The sequence below is a fragment of the Dromaius novaehollandiae genome, chromosome 1 (genome assembly GCF_036370855.1).
Source record: "Dromaius novaehollandiae isolate bDroNov1 chromosome 1, bDroNov1.hap1, whole genome shotgun sequence".
Taxonomy (NCBI): Eukaryota; Metazoa; Chordata; class Aves; order Casuariiformes; family Dromaiidae; genus Dromaius; species Dromaius novaehollandiae.
Window position 1 is genome coordinate 120,619,214 of NC_088098.1, and position 16,638 is coordinate 120,635,851.

A 16,638-nucleotide genomic window follows, 5' to 3' on the forward strand; every position below is an offset into this window, starting at 1 on the left:
CAGATTTCTGAGCATGGCATACACTTACTGTACTACAATAGCTGTGTTTTTTTCCTTATGTTGTCCTCTTCCTACCTTGCACAGTGAGCTGAATTATTCCGCGATCCTCCCCATAGGAATTGATGGCATGGCAGGAAAAGAAGCCAGAATCTTCACGCACAGTTGGCAAAATCTATAGGTGGTTTGAAAAGAAGTGACTGATTGAACAGCATGCGGAGAAAATAAACAAACAGCTTTTCTGTATTGTGCAAGAAAAATTACACTAACTGCTTTACTTGACAGTAATAAATAGACATTGCATGTTATACATATAACTACACATAGTCTACATAGTAAAACATCCAAAATACAGAGATTTATCAAGACTAGAAACACCTGGGTTGAGGAAGCAGGCTACATGTGTAGTCAGGAGTTGGAGCACCACCTATTCCTGCAGTTTCTCATTAGGAGCCTTGCTTCCAGTTACTCGTAAGTTTGCCAAGTATTTAACAGTTGGCTGAAATTTTCCATACAAAACGGTGCCCCTGCTGCCTCCAAATTTTTCCAGTTATTTCTGAAAATAATTCAAATGGCGGAAGTCTGTGTGGAGGAAATAAAGGTTCAAACACTGGTGATGAACCCCGTAGTACTTAGCATGATGCCTCATAATAAATTTTTGTGCTTTTTCTTTTCAATTTTCTATTTAGTAACATATAAAATTAGACACAGTCTTTAAGTACATGGTCATAATGATATTTTTCTACAGGACCACTGCTTCATTCAATGTACAAGAGGGAGAGGGATTTTTTAAAAGAGCAGATATTCAAAATACAGTTTTCCTCTCATCGTTCAGTGTGCTGCTCCACACTTTATTTACTGCACACAGTTCAAACTGTGCCCTGAAGACAGACTTACTCATTTCCTTATAGCCTTTTCTGTGGCATTCACCTATGCAATACCCATTTCAGAAACATTACTGAATTTATTTTCATAAACCCTGACATCATGAGGAATATTACTACCATTTCATATGGGGAGTTAAGGAACCAGACATATGATAATGTTAGTGGCTGCCTGCAAGTTGCCACATGTTAGCTAAGCCATGGTAACTCTGTGTGCTCTTTAGTCCTCAGCAAATGCAAGGTAAGATGAGCATAACTCTCATTCACCACCAGAAAAGATAAATAGATTTATTTCGCACTTGCCACAAGCTACAAGCATATTGGAGAGGCGCCATCTGAGACATGGTAACCTGTCAAGCTGTGGTAAGTTGCACATGGTGCTGAGCTTTAAGATAGAAAGAGTAAGACAAAAAATTTCAGAGCCCAATTTGATACATCTAAGGCCTTCTTTCCCCCCTCAGAGTCCTTAGCAATAAACATTTCATGTTTCATAACATAGCTTCCATTGAGTTAAGCTGCAGCTATGAGGGCTTAGTACTTCTGCAAATCAGACCCCAAGGGCTCAAGGCAAGTACCTAGAAAACAAAGAACACACAATTATTGGCCACCTGTGAAAAGTTTAGTTTCAATGATCAGCCTTGCATCACACAGTGTCTTTCATTACTCAACCCTAATTCAACTCCAGAGAAATTCCAAGTCATGCCTGACTGAGGCAGGGGTCCTGCAGAAAAAATAAAAGCTGAGTATATGACTAAAGATTACATCATCATGCATGCATGCAAAAGGCTTGACTTAAAAGCTTAAGAGACAGCCTTAAACCTGGCATTTTCTAATTTTTTGAGCACTTTATCTCTCAAAAGTCCCAATTTTTATATGCAACATACATATGGATGTAGAATTCCACTACTGTATCCAACTGCTTCAGAACATAATTCTCCGAGCAGGCCTTCAGCCTTCCAAACAGAAATACTATTGTGCATCCAGACACTATCTTATTAAAGTCAGTAAGACAACTGAGGGCAGAGAGGTCTAGGGATCTATCCTATGAGTAAATATTATTCATAACACAAATATGCTAGTACGCACAAATTCACACGTAGAACCTATCCTTCCTCTGAGAAGTCAATGACAAAGCTCTCTTATAGGAAGTGAAACCAAATTTTTACTGGATATCATCCAATATAATTTTTGGCTAGTGAATAAAGATATATACTTTAAGATTTATATTAGAATATAGTCAGAATTGCCACAGAGATAGAGAATTATTTCCCTAGGCCTGATAAAAACATATGTTCAGTGTGAATGAAAAATGGAAATCAAAATTTCTGAGTGAGAATCCATGTGATTTTTTATTTTAATTTCTTTTAGATTTCCTAAAGGCACATGCAAAAATATAAAGGAGTGGACTGGTAGCTTTTTCTTATTGACGAATTTTAGATTTGAGTGGAAAAGAGTGGAAAAAGCTACATCTTCATACAGCGAGGGCAACATCATAGTGCCACCCATTTTAGATGAAACCAGAACAGCATGAGGTTCCTGGGCTTCCATGGTGTCTGGGGGATATTGAAGTGCCCAAAATAGCAATGCCAGTCATGTAGCGCCTCAATCTAATCCAGGTCAGCCACTTTGGAGTTAACTGAACCCCACATACTGATTTGCTAGGCAAACCAAGATGCGTGGCTGTCGCACCGCCAGACCACTGCCTGTCACAGAAGTAAAAGTGAAGATGCAGGCCATGACTACCAGCCAGATGGCTAGGTGACTTCTGTTGCAATATACGGTGTTTCAAATGCTACTGGATGCTGTAGATATACTATTTATGTGTCTACATGTGCTCTTTCCTTATACCTCACTTTGAATCTGGTGACTAATCTGACTTTGTAAAATGGTCTGCATATGACTCACAAGCACCAGTGAAAGGGAGGGAGGAAAAGTACTTTAAAATACAGCATTTTTCCATTAAAATTGCTTACTAACTTTGATGCAGTTAAGCCTGACTCACAGCACACCTATGGGTTAGATATTCACTCAACACTTATCACCGGCATACTCAAAACTGAGCCATGCTGCCCCAGCAATGACAGGCCAAGGCATGAGCCTGAGACAAAACAAAACAGTGGAGGGGAAGAGAGGCAGGCTTGAGATGAGAGGCAGGCTCAAGACAAAATGAAACAGTGGATGGCATGAGAGGAAGGCCCACTTGCTGTCTCAGGGGCGTGGGAAGATGGAGAGGGTGAATGCTTTTTGTGGGAGGGAGAGGCAGAGGTTTCCTCTACCTCCTCTTGGTGGCAACAGCAGCCAGCCCAGCTCTCTGGGGCTGTGCAGCAGTGGTGGGGCTCTGGCCTCCTGCCACCTCCGGTCTGCTCTGTTAGGTAAGTGCTGCTTTGCCAAAGCCTTGCCCTAGCCCAGGCTGCACATAGTGATGTTGGGATCAGGAAACATAGGCGGGGTGGTTGGACACCCTTACCAAAACCAAACAACGCCACGCTCACACATGTAGCTGAGTTGTGGGTCACTCTGTCTTCTTACCTGCAGAGTAGAGATCACTTCGTCTCCCACTTCCTTGGTGGAAACAAGATAACGGGACATTTCGGGGTTAATGATGCGGTCTTCTTTTTCCCAGCGGACTATGATGGGTTTCTCTCCATGGGCTGTGCAGCTCATCTCCTTCTTTTGACCCTGTGTTGCCAAGGTGGTGTTTGGATAGGAAGTTATCATAGCTGGGACTAGAAACAGACAAAACAACAAAGACCATTCTTCAGTGAGATGACTACTCTGACGGCCAGCCGGCCTTCAAATCTGGAACTAATTCAGTCTGCTCCTATTTGACCAGATAGCTAAAAATGTGGGAAATAAATACATTTTCATTTTTATCTCAGAGGATCTTCTTAGGAGTGAGGATGGACCTCAAGGGGAACTTAGCAGTGAGAAGCTGGGACCAAGCAGCATGGTTTTAGAGGCAGAAGGTGCAAATCCACCAGAAGCCTGTCTCCATTTGCTTTGCTGCACACAGCACAACTTTTAACATAAATAAAATATGCACAGACACGTAAAGGTACTGTAAGCAATAAAAATTCAGCTATGGGACCAGTAAGGAACTGATAGACATCTTTTATTCTTTCTGATAAGCTAGTCATCAGATCATATATTCATCAGACACATGCACAAAGCTAACAGAAAGTGCTTTTACGTGCTTTATTTGCTGACAGATAAATGCTCTACCATTGTGTATGATAGTAATGGCCTATCAAAATGAAGGCCCCATTAAACCAGGAGCTGTACAAAATTAAAAGAAAGCCTCTGCACTGAAAAGCTTACAGTACATGCATGTGCCGAATGTACAATTAAACTGTACTGAACTGAAAGTATAATTAAATTGACAATAAACATAGTTTGATTTGTGTTTAAGATATTCAATAAGTAGGTGCAGAATGCTTTGACTGTAATTGTCAACCTCTTTATTAATTATTCAGGACAAAAAAAAATAAAAATTGAAAAAAACCCTCTCCTGCTAACAAGAATTGGCTGAGAAGCCAAGCATTTTCACATTTTAGCATGAACATTTTCTGAAAAGAGAAATAAAAATTCCTCACTGTGTTTTATTGCAAAAACCCAGAAACACAGCATTTTTGGTGTCCTCAGTAGTCAGTCTTTTCCTTTGCTGTATGATTTGTCCACCAATGAATAGTTAATGGGAAGAATCAAAGTGTGTAAGGCTGTCTTTCAGTTATGGCCACTTCCCTACTTGGGAAAAGCTGGAAAGCCCTGGAGAGCCTACAGAACTGCTGTCTGAATCAGTCCACTCCTTTCAAAGCATATGAGGTGGCAATAAAGAGTTCCTTTGCTAAGCTTTTACACTCCAGGGCTGCCTCCTGCAATTGTCCCTTCTCCTCATTTTTATGCATGAGCACTTGCCTCTTCTTATCAGAACAACTTACTCACTCCATTTGAACTTCTCTGGGCCTCAATTTTAAGAAGATGACATTGGCACAGAACCTGGTTTGAGGCCTTCTCAGTCTTTTCTTCCACAGAGATTGCATCTATTGCTATCGGACAACAAAAAAATCCTTATTTAAATGAATTACTATGATTGCTATTTTGAAATGTTAATGTTTGGTGGCATGACCTTTTCACATGTCAGAGCTATTGATGCTTGGATATGACAATATGTCAGGATGCAGCCCTTTCTGTTCAAAGGATTCCTGAACCATAACAAACTGATTTGAAAATTAACAGGGTTGGGGAGCTGTGGGTTAGAATTACCAATGGGATCTAATTACAGAAACAATTCTTAGAAAGGTCTTGTGTGAGACATGAAGCTCTTCAAGCACCGATATGCATTAGTGACGATGTACGTCTTGTTTAACTATTTGGATATCAGATAGCGATGAGTTTTGTCACAGGGAAATATTCAAAGAGAAGAAATGATGAATAACAGGAATAGAAAATTAGGATGAGTCATATTCCAACTTCTAGAAAATGAAAATTGGTTCAGCTTTATCTGGAGTCTTTTCAGGTACTGAGACCTGAAATCCCTCCAGCCTCCCAAGTTACCTAATTGTCTCTTCAACTGCAGTCCTCTTTCCCATCAGTATCTCCTATTTCAAATTTCCTTTCACCCTCCAGTGACAGAGAGAGCATGCATTTTGTCCACCCAGGAGCTGAAAGATAGCATGTGCTTCCCTATGAGGTGCTTGACTGCTCTGGGTGCACATGCCTCCAGGTTGGAGGGCTCAGTAGTCAGAGCATGTGAGCCTAGTGGCTGGGATGTCTACCCTCCTCCTGCTTTGCTGTGTATCAGCACATAGTGTACATCCACATACAATAGGAAGTTTGGATTTGAAGTTAAATCCACAGATCTCAAGGAGTCTGTCTCAGAGACTCCTTCCTAGTTTTTGCTGTCCTAACAAATATCTACCAAGAGTCCCCTGATGGGTAACAGCGTCAAATACCGTGAGCATCTTTGCTTCCTTTCTAAAAGCAGGGGCTAGCTTATAAAGCTCAAATTTTCCAACAAACTTTCTTAATAAGAGCAGTATAAAACTGTGTAAAGGAAGATGACTTTATTCTGCAGATATAGCTTTATCCCTGCTTATCCTTCCTTTCCTCTCACATAATCTTCCACACTGATTCCCTATTGCCATAGCAATGCCTCACAGCTAAATATTTCCCCTTCCTCCAGAGCTGATTCTTTACTCTTCACAATTCATCTGCAATTATCCTAAACCATAAGCTCTTCTTTTTATCTTCCTTTATGTCATAAGATTTCTGGCAACAAAGTCACATTCCCAAGGATATTGTAGGGACTGTATTTCTTCATCCTCTATTTTTAATCAAATTACTGATGCAAATAGCTGAGTTAAATATACTGGCTCTTTACTGACAAAATAACCTGGAAAACTGTATATAAACTGAATATATACTACATATACATATAAGATGTTCTCTTAGGATGCCCTGAAGACTAAAATTCAACAAGATTCAAGCAAAGGCATTTAGAAGTATATCAAGATCACTCAGATGTCATAAGAAGTGTATGTATCCTCTTATATCCCTTCAAATATGCATTATATGTACACACACATTAAAATATATTTATAAAGGTGCATTTTGTAAGGGATGAGCATGTTGCTGTGCATGTTCAAGGAACACACAGCATCATGCTCCAGGATTTAGGAGCAGGCTTTCCTGTCAGACAAATGAATACACATCTCTTTCCTGTAGAGTTCTCCACATCTTTCTGTGAAGCATGTCATGTAGAGCTTGCCAATGTCAAAGGCAGCATATTGGACAAAATGGTAGCTACAGTATGTAGATTATGGCAATTTCCATTTCCAAGGAATGAGTAGTGCTGCCAGCAGCATTAAACTAGGAAATTTCTCTGTTTAAAGTTGGGCTTCCACTTGGAAAGCTGATTTGTTTACTTCTTTTCCCAGGCCAACCCATTATTTTCCCCTTTCTTCATGTTAATCCTGTAGGGAGTAACTTCATTGCTCTATACAATTTTATTAACAACTTCACCCTTAAAAATCAAAGTGAAAAATTCAATAGTGGAGGTTACTCTTAGGAATCATGGAACTGATTCAGACAAAATAATCTTTCATCTCACTCTTAAGGAAAGCTGAACCTGTACCTTTCCTGAGATTCAGTAAAAATTAGTTAATTTGGCTTTCTTTGCTCTGCTCCTGCTGAATATTCCATCAGGAACTGAGTGCAAACAGAAATGAAAATACTTTAATTATCTTGACGAAACTAGTCTCATTATCCAGACTAGGGAAGCATAGATGAAGCTTGAGCAAACTAAGAGAAACTTAAGAATTCTTTTAGAATAACCCTCCATAAATTACTAGTAAATAGCATCACAAATTACTAGTAAATGGCAATTCACCTATGAAAATCTCTAAAAATAATTTGAAGGACATTTGCAAATCTTTCTCTCTCTCTTTTTCTTCCTCCCTCCCTCCCTCCCTTGCTTCTTTCCTTCCTGTTTGAGATTATGTAGGGAGCAAGGGGGATGGAATCAGTAACTTTTCTCTCTTTTGGCTCATAGATTGAAACTACAGATGGCAAAAAACCAAAGGGTTCTACATTTTTGAACTTGTAATTAAACTCTAAATATCCATGTAGATCCTTAAATGATTCTAGGACTAACTGAAGTTCTCAATATGGTTAAGAACTACTACTATCTGTAGTCACTAAATGATATTTTCCTAGCAACCTGGCTCTGGTGAGAAGAAAGGAATAGACACTACCCAGCCAATAACACTATTGATGGGGAGATGCCACACAACGCTGTACAATGTGTTTCAAGCTGTGTTAAAAGTTAGACTGTTGATCATATCCAAACATTAAAACAGATTTAAATTGCTCTTGGGAAATAGAGTGGAAAAGATGCAGCACAGAAACAAACCCAATGATTTAATGACATGGAGATAACTAAACACCATGAGGATTTGAGAGTGTGCTCGATATCAGAAATATTCTGGCATGTGTCAGTGGTGCATCTCCAGACATGTCCCTTCAGCTCTCCATGTCTTCACCTCCCTTGGTCTGAAGATCTCTGCCCTGGCAGAGTGTTGTTCTAGCGTGACTTGTCTCCTTGACTGGAACAAGCTTGAACAGACCAGTTTGGGGCTGCCTGTACACACTGCGTAGCAGATATAGGCCCTGCTCTGCAGTGCGGGAAATGCCTGTCACTATGGGTGGACCTCACCTTGCAGGCATCTAATACCCAAGCTAGGCATCATAGACTTCCTCCCTAGAAAGACAGCAAGACTGTCTTTTCTGGCAAGATTGTGACCTGTCTAGCAGGTGAAAATATTGCTCTTAGTCCTCATGTGTTCCTATTATCAACTGCTCAGGAGATGCCGCAGACTAGAAAACAAAGAGTACTACATGTCTCAAAGGCTGAAAGCTAGCACATTAAGTATCCCATTTTTAGAAACACAAGTTCTTCTCACAGAAACAAGAGATATATAATTAACTTATTTCCTCCTGTTTTTCTTTAACTTCTGTTATCCCTAATGGAATAATGAAAACTAGCAAAGCAAGTAATGAAAAATATTTTCTATCAACATTCACTAATTTTGAAAATGAACTTCATGTTTGCGATCCACTCGTTCATTTATTGTGAACCTTCTCACAGGAACATTCTTTTAGGATAAATAGTTTAAAAATCAGTATCTCAAATATTTAAATATTTCATTAAATGAATTCTGAATGCATATTTTACTGTATTGCTTGGAATTAATAATAAATTTGTTATGTAAGCAATGCAATTGTCAACTAGAAACAATACTGGATGACTTGTATAACTAATCAATGTGGTATGAATTTCAAGTTCAAAAAGCAAATTTTTTGAAATTAATTGCTACCAAGGTTCCAAACTAGGGAAATAATTTCAAACCTATAAACCTGAGAAGAGAAGAGAAGCATCTTTATAATTTTATTTAGTGAAGAGTCACATCCATGACAATTATGGCATATAAATAATGGAGAGAAAGTAAATACAAACAGGATCAGTTAGTGTCCCAGCTAAGTTCACCTTATAAACCCATATCAAAACCTGAGAGTCAGGACATCCATACATGGTAATGTTTGAAAAAAACTTCTTTTTAAAAGAAATCATCTACTGGGAACGAATAAGTATTCTGTATGCTCTAAAATACCATCTCAGCTACCTATTCCACTGATATAAATGAAGTTACTTTGATTAGAAGTATTATTCAGACACGTGTTTCCAAGCTAGAACAGGCCTTGTTTGATGCTAAGCTTTAATAAGAATGACAGTGTCTTGAGTATTTGGCAGCTTCACCAGCGCCTCATGATCTGATTGAATATGTCAGGGTAAAGGCTGTGAACATTTAGGGTTCATATCTTATTCACTCAGAAGTGGTTTCAGGTCACATTGTAGGGAAAGAAGTTGATTTATTTTGCATGACAACTACGAATTTTAACCAAAAGACACATTAATAAAATAAAAAAGGTCTTTTTTTCAATTCGCAAAGGCAATTCTTTCCCTCTTCCTGAGCTCTTTTCTTGCTTTAGGTTTATGTTTGTACAGTGCAAACTGCTGTCTTCAGATGATTCATGTGAGACCAGCAGCTGCTTATATTTCTTGGTCTTTCTTTTGACTTCGACGTGGTTCTGAAATGAATATGACTTTCTTTTGCATTGCCGTGCAGCTTCAATTCCCATTTTGTCTAACTGAACCTCCTAATAACCAAGAGAAAGAAAATGGAAAATGATAAGCTGACAGTTTTGTTCCCTGCAGTCAGTTATAGTAAAAGCCTGTGGAAATTTGTGACAAACTACAGTAACTCACATGAGGCACTGGAAAATCAGTATCATCAGTTTGGCTAATTGTCAGTAGGAAAAATAAGTGATCAAAGATCTATAAAAAATTATAAATACATTAGCATCTGTATTATTGTGATTTATTAAGACTTAGACAAAGATCACTTTCTACAAGAAATTAATGGACAGTATTACTGTTATTAGCTGTTATTAGCACATTGCTGAAAAGTTTAAACGCCTAAAAATTAGTATTAGAAATGTGTACCCATAAAGTACAAATTTCTTGGGCCACTTTCTTTTCCAAATCAATTACTATCTTTCTTCACTCTGTATAAAAGTCAAGCTGGACTGCTATAATAGTTTAAACTAGCAATATATAATTTTAGATATCTCCTCCTATGCTTTGATCTTAAATTGAATTCAGTCTGCCATCAAGACAGCATCAAGTTTTAATGCTAAATGAGAGGATTACTGCTATCATAATTGTAAAGTACAGTGTTCTAATTTTTTGTGACTTACTGAATGCAAATCAGTGAAAATCAAAGACTATGGAATCATATGGGAGAGTGCTCATTTTCTTACAGGTTTTTATTCTTTACATTTTCTATTTGTGCCCTTTGATTAAAAATACTCAGATTATTTACTCTTTTTTTTTTAAAAAAAGTGTAGAAATTCATTGAAAAACACAACCTTTAATCAGGATATATTTTATGACCCTGCAGTTCTCGTGGATCTTTTAGATTTTGGAGGCTGTGAAATGACATGTGTAAATGTCCCTCCCAGGGGAAGAGAAGCAAGCACTAATTGAGGTATTGACGGGTTTAAATGAAGCAGAAACACACTAAGAAACCCTGGCTACAACAAAAATGAGTATTGGTGAGCAGTGCATGCTGGGACATTAATGGTTTTCATTCGCTGCTCATTCATGCAAGTAAGTATACTTTTAAGCTGGGTGACTTGGGTCTATAACAGCACAGTTCTGAGCTAAAAAGCCATGAAATAGGATCTGCTGATGTGTAAGAAGTAGAGCTCTGGTAGAACTAGTCTAGTCTAGCCTTTTCAGTGTGAATTATAGTTTTATTGTCTAGATAGATGCAGATAGAACAATAGCATCTGATGCTCTGATGATGGGACCAGAACTCAAATATATTAGACTCAGCAAGATAAAACTATCTATATATATTTATGTAGGTATTTGCTATATAAATACATTTACACAAAACAAATACATGTTTTCTGCATATTAATACTAGCTTAAAAGTGCTATTGTACTGTATATACACAAAAAAGCATTCATGTGAGAAGACGGAACCAGACAGTGGCATTCATCTCCACCTAACTTCAGATGGCTAAAAATTAGTCATCTAAGCCTTCAGCTAGTCAGATTAGGACTTCTCCTGCAGTGGTCTTTGGAGGGAAGCTAGAACTTCCAGGGGGCTATTTATCTTTCCTTGAATAGTATGAATGATGTTTATTGATTACAAACGGAGCATAGGCTGAACAGCTTAGACTCTTACTACAACCTGTAGAAGTCTGACAATGTCAGATGAATCCAATATTAAGGGTCTAATCTTAAATTCCACATTCTCTAAACTGAAGAGATTTGGGATGTAAATATATGTTACTATTTCAGAAAAGACAGGAAAGGAGGCTCAACTTACAAGAATAAGAACCTAATAAAAAACTCTGAATACATTTATTTTAATGGACATTAATCTGGTTTCTCCAGTCAAAATCCTAATACTTGTTCCTTGTCCCACAAACCATCTGGGGATGGTCTGACCATCTGTTGAGTATTAGCTCCATTTTTTTCTGAAGAACAACAGACTTGAATCCTGATCTACTCCACCTTTTATTTTCTCTTACGAGCCCTGTTTTCTACTTTGGCTGCTCAGCATGCCAGCAGTTTCTGTGAGGAGAAATGTCACTGAAGTTGATGGGTAAAAAGAGAAGATTTCTAGAAGAGTGGAGAACTGTCTTAGAGACTGCTCACTCTAGAAATAGCTAATAAGTAATTTATTTGCTTAACCACATTCTTTTGAATACATGTCTGATAGGAGGAGGGAAAATCACACATTAAATTATTAGCCATAACAAACAAAGAGAGCTTAGATAAACACAATATTTGTAGAGTAATGGTCTGCAGTATAATAATTCTGAGTTATATGTACCCATAAATAAGCAGCAGCTCTGAAAGCAGAAGATCACGAAGGAAAATCCTCACTAATTTTGAGTAACTATAAAATTAGGGCCCTACTTGGGAGTTTTTTTGTGCTTTGTAAATTTATTTCTATCATGTCTATCACTCTATTTGTGCAGTGTTTTATCAAGTCTAAAGACTAGGCCTTCAACGCACTGAGTATTTGGGGGCTATTACACTAAACAATTAATAACGCTTCATGACAAGAGAACGGCTGGCCACTTGCACTCTCAGGTAGTATTCCTACATGGTTTTGACCCTTGGCTCTAGTATCCAAATGCCTGAGGCCAGAGGGAGTGGATCCAAGTGGTCCCAGTGGACCAGTGTTATGGCTGTTCTGACTCATTCAGAGGGACCAGTATGCTCATCCAGTCATGAACCAGAGAACAGCTACAAAGGAGTATAAATTCACATTTTACACTGCTGTTCCTGATCTGCCAAGCCTCCTTCTATATTATTTGGGTCAAGGGCTGTCTGTGTGCGCTTGCATGTGTGTGTGAGAGCGAGTCAGAGAAAAAAATGAGTTATTTTACAGAGAGTCAGATAACCAGGAGATATATTTTGATTATCTGGAAAAGAAGACAAAAGAACCCTCATCACCTCCTTGCCTTGACCTTCAGCTATCCTGTAGATTTTGCTTTTCAATACACTCTTAAAAAAATGTTTCTGTTTCTCTGGAGACCGAGTTTACCCCTTGGCCAGGGAAAGGCATCATAAATATTAGTGTTTCAGGCAAGAGTAAATTATAGCCATCCATCTCATGAACAAAGCACATGGCAAGGGGCTGGAGGTCACTTCACCCGCCCAGCACCTTCCCACAGCACAAACCTTATAAAGACTTCAAGGTGCTTGGTTTAATTTTTTCCTTTAAAATTCTGTTTCAATGAATAGGAACTCCCATTCCCCCTTGCACATAAAGAGTAAACATCAAATAAAAGAGGCCAAAATGGCAGTGATAATGTAACCACCAGCAAAGTAAGAGGAAAGTCATGCCTCTGAGTATGGTTTAACATTGTATACAACAGGCACTGGATATCATAAATGAAATTGCTAGTTACAGGGACAATATGAAAATATTGTAGTTTGATTTTTTTACCAAAAGTTGTCAAACATTTCTGTTTTAATTACAGCCATAAAATACATCAACAAAATCTGCACTTAGATCTAACTTTGCTAACTAAATTATTAAATTCATTATCTTCATACAAAGAGTTTTCCTTTAGAAAAGCCAAGAGTTTTAAAGTGCAAATTTGTTGTCTTTTTTAATTATATTGCTTTATGAAATAAATAATCAATTACAAAGGAATAGTGTGGGTTTATGCACTATATAACAATGTTCCTAGTCACTTACAGAGCGAGGTCTTATGTCCAGGTTTTATTGGGGTGGTCTTGCTCTTTCTATAATGCATTTCAGGGTGTCTTGTAAGTTAGAAGGAAACTTCTCAGCACCATTCCTATTGGGGTTTGGACTTTCATTTATTTGTCAGAGAACAGCTGATTTATTCAACCCAGAACTTCTTATTGGAATGTGCTAGCTCTGACAAAAAGAATTACTGAAAAGGGTATATTAGGCTCAGCATTCGATTGCTGAGAAAAAATATGAGAAAAATAGAAATATGAGAAATAGACACCAAAAGCACTCAGGGTAGGTAATATTGTTAAGATTACTGCCCATTTTGGAATACAACCTTGATGCTTCAGCTATTCCTTCCCTGTTCTCTGCTTTTCTAGCATGACAGATATTTAACTATCTATACAAATTTGGATAAGGTCAACAACAAAAGATTGAAAGAAGCTAGAATAAATCTATTAGCTCATTATCTTCAATCATTTTAATTAATATTTTCTGATATCTGCAAAATGAAACGCTTTCAATAACAGAGGCTAAGCAATACTCATCCCACTATAGCTTATAACTTGGGCATAAAGAGACCAGGAGGTAAGAATGGCTGAGCAAGGCTTTGGATTTAATTTCTCTGCATTGGAAGTGATTGCTCCAACCACTATATCTAGGTCCCTGAAAACTGGACAATGCTGTAGGCTGGTGGCTCAGGCTCAGAGAGGAGTGATCAGGGCTTTCATGTTCCCAGCTATGAAAGTAGGATGCCCTGAGTTTTCTTGGTTCCACAAGAGGTAACCTGAATACTGAAAATCCAGGCTTAAATGAAGGCTCTGATGACTTCCAAGCTCCTCGCTATGCAGCTGAGGACCTGAAATCTAGCTGTGGTTTCACGCCACAGATGGGATCACCCTCCTACCTCCACAACAACTGGTTCAGCCTTTACTAACGTCCTCCTGAGATGTCTGGGAGGATTTCTAGTCAGCCATGACTGAGTCTGGTCCTTCAGATCTGGGTTCCCAGATCTTATTTTATTTGTGAAATCTGCTGGTGGGGAGGGAATGGATTGAACTTTTCTTTTTAATTTCTTTTTAATTTTTTTCTGTTCAAATATCTAACATTTTATTTTTCTGTCCACATTCACATTTGAAATTACACAAAGATATGAAATCATAATTTTTAACAAGCTGTAATTATTATTCCCTTATGATGCAGAAATCTTCTATTTATTTTATTCATAAACAAATGCAGCATCTATCAGCTGCTGTGCAAGCTTCCCTTCATGCTAATCTGGCTGTACTACAAAACTGGATTGAGAGTACCCAACACTTGTTAGACACTAGTGGTTCTTCATTCACCATAAATCCAGACAGATCCCAAATAACATCTAGGAGGCAAGACACTGCTTTCCACTATCGGCTCCAAAGACTATTCCATTCCTTGCATGACTTGACTACTCAGACACATGGCCAATGGCTTAACCACTTAGATAAGCCTGTCTTTTTTAATTGTAGAAACCGTCTATTAAGCAATATTGATTACCAAATAAAAGCTGTTTATCTTACAAAGATGATGATATAAGCAGTGAAATGGTACCAATTTGGTTTAAAACTCTGTACTGTGGCTTCACCTGCTCCAGGAGCTAAAAAGGAACATAGCTTTCACCAAGCAAGATAACTCTGCCTCCTAGCTAGAGACAACTGTAAAATTGTGAATGCAACAGAAGACAAAAAAATATGTATTACAGTTTTGAAGCTGTCCAAAAATCAGGCCAATAGGCTTACAAAAATCTTCAAATGCAAATTTTGAAAAAATCTTTAAAAAATTGAAAATTTATCAAAATCCTCAAAAATGAAACTTTTCTTAGCCAAACACAACACTAGTATAATAGCTCAAACTCATAAAACTAATATCATTTTCAGGAAAATGTTTTTCCTGGTAGTCAGCTAGGAGCACATTCTTGACTTTTTTCTTTCCACCTATGAGGGACAGAAAACTTAGTTTTGCAAAGTGAAATATAACGCACAATGATGTCACGGTATTATTGAGTCGGTGGCAAAATTTCTCTTTTCTACAGTGGAGTCGTTTTCACTAATTTCTGGTCAACTTCTAGTCCTCTTCTGGTTTAATAAATTTTCACAAGGATAAATGCCTCTGGGTTTCTTGCTAAGAACAGATTGCATGACTGATGGGCAGAACACAATCTAGCATTGTATCCACATGTACTTCTCCTCTGCAAATAATCACTCAAACCCAGCTTCTTTTGGTAGCTGCTTGTAATGAAAGATTTATCATATTACCTCAGATCCCATCAAAAACATCCTGAGACTTTGTCTTGAGAAGCTCTTGCACTTCTGTGCTCTGCTAATTGATAGACCATCTGGCTGTTCTTTGAAATTTGGCAGGAAAAAGTCTTATTGCTAAAGAAGTGCTACATCTTTGTCCCATAATATTTCATTAAGATTTAGCAGTTAAAAGATGCTGAAAAATGGCATCTCCTTTTCATCAGTGTTGTTACTAGTAAGATAAATAAAAATGATGACAATATCAGCATGATGCCAAAATAATAACTGAACATGAATGTTCTAAATAGCTAGGTGCTGCCACTGTCAAAACAGTTGCAACTACAGTACTAAACTGGGACAAGAGCATAGATTCCCATGTCATCTGAACTATTTATGCAAGGAAAGGGGTAATAAAAGCAGGTGGCTCATCCACCCCAATTTCTTTTTCTTTTTTTCCAGTAAATGGATCCCTGATCACGTTGCATGTCTTGGGGACACCTTGGTGACAACAGTTTCTCTCAATTCATGGGAAAGAGAAAGGGGGAGTATCCAACCAGGCTGCCTTCTCTAAGTCTCCAGATCTAGCAGTTGGCTGGAGAAAGACTTTACTCCATCTTCTGTTAGTAGTTAGTCCTGCAACTTGAACGACAGAGGTCTATTTTAAAGATTAAGTACTCAGACTACTGATGGCTGATTTTAATAATACCTAACTTTAAAATATATATATAGAAAATAAAAAATTCTCTCTGGATTCATTTTGTACAGATTTTGAAAGAACTTTTTAAAATGGCAAACTCAAGCACCCAAGATTTCAATAAATGGAAAAACTGAAACTTCAAAAGCATTTTTAACTCACAGTCTCCAACTTTGTTCTGATTATGTTTCATGATATAGTCTTTAATTACAAAAACATTACTTTCCCACAAGATCTAACATCCTTTAGTACAGGGGGTACACAGTGCTCAGGGCTATGCAGTCAGTGAATGATGCTACTTCTCCAACTTCTGCCTTACTTTTGCCAATGAGCTTGATTAGAGAATAGTAAATGAAATGAGAAACATTAAGAAAGCAGACTGGTCTTTTGGCTAAGCCTGGTGAATGCCACATAGGATAATTTAATTTAATTCCATTTGCTCT

At 37.9% G+C, this 16,638-nt stretch overlaps 1 protein-coding gene across 1 annotated transcript in view; it reads right to left on the bottom strand.

Moving 5' to 3' along the window:
• Positions 1–16,638, bottom strand: part of DSCAM (DS cell adhesion molecule) — a 389,570-nt gene that overhangs the window by 109,637 nt on the left and 263,295 nt on the right. The window contains exons 10-11 of the mRNA XM_064525230.1: positions 3,411–3,607; positions 76–172 (exon numbers count right to left, since the gene is read on the bottom strand). Coding sequence (XP_064381300.1) covers positions 76–172; positions 3,411–3,607 — 294 coding nt within the window. The remainder of the gene's footprint in view (positions 1–75; positions 173–3,410; positions 3,608–16,638) is intronic.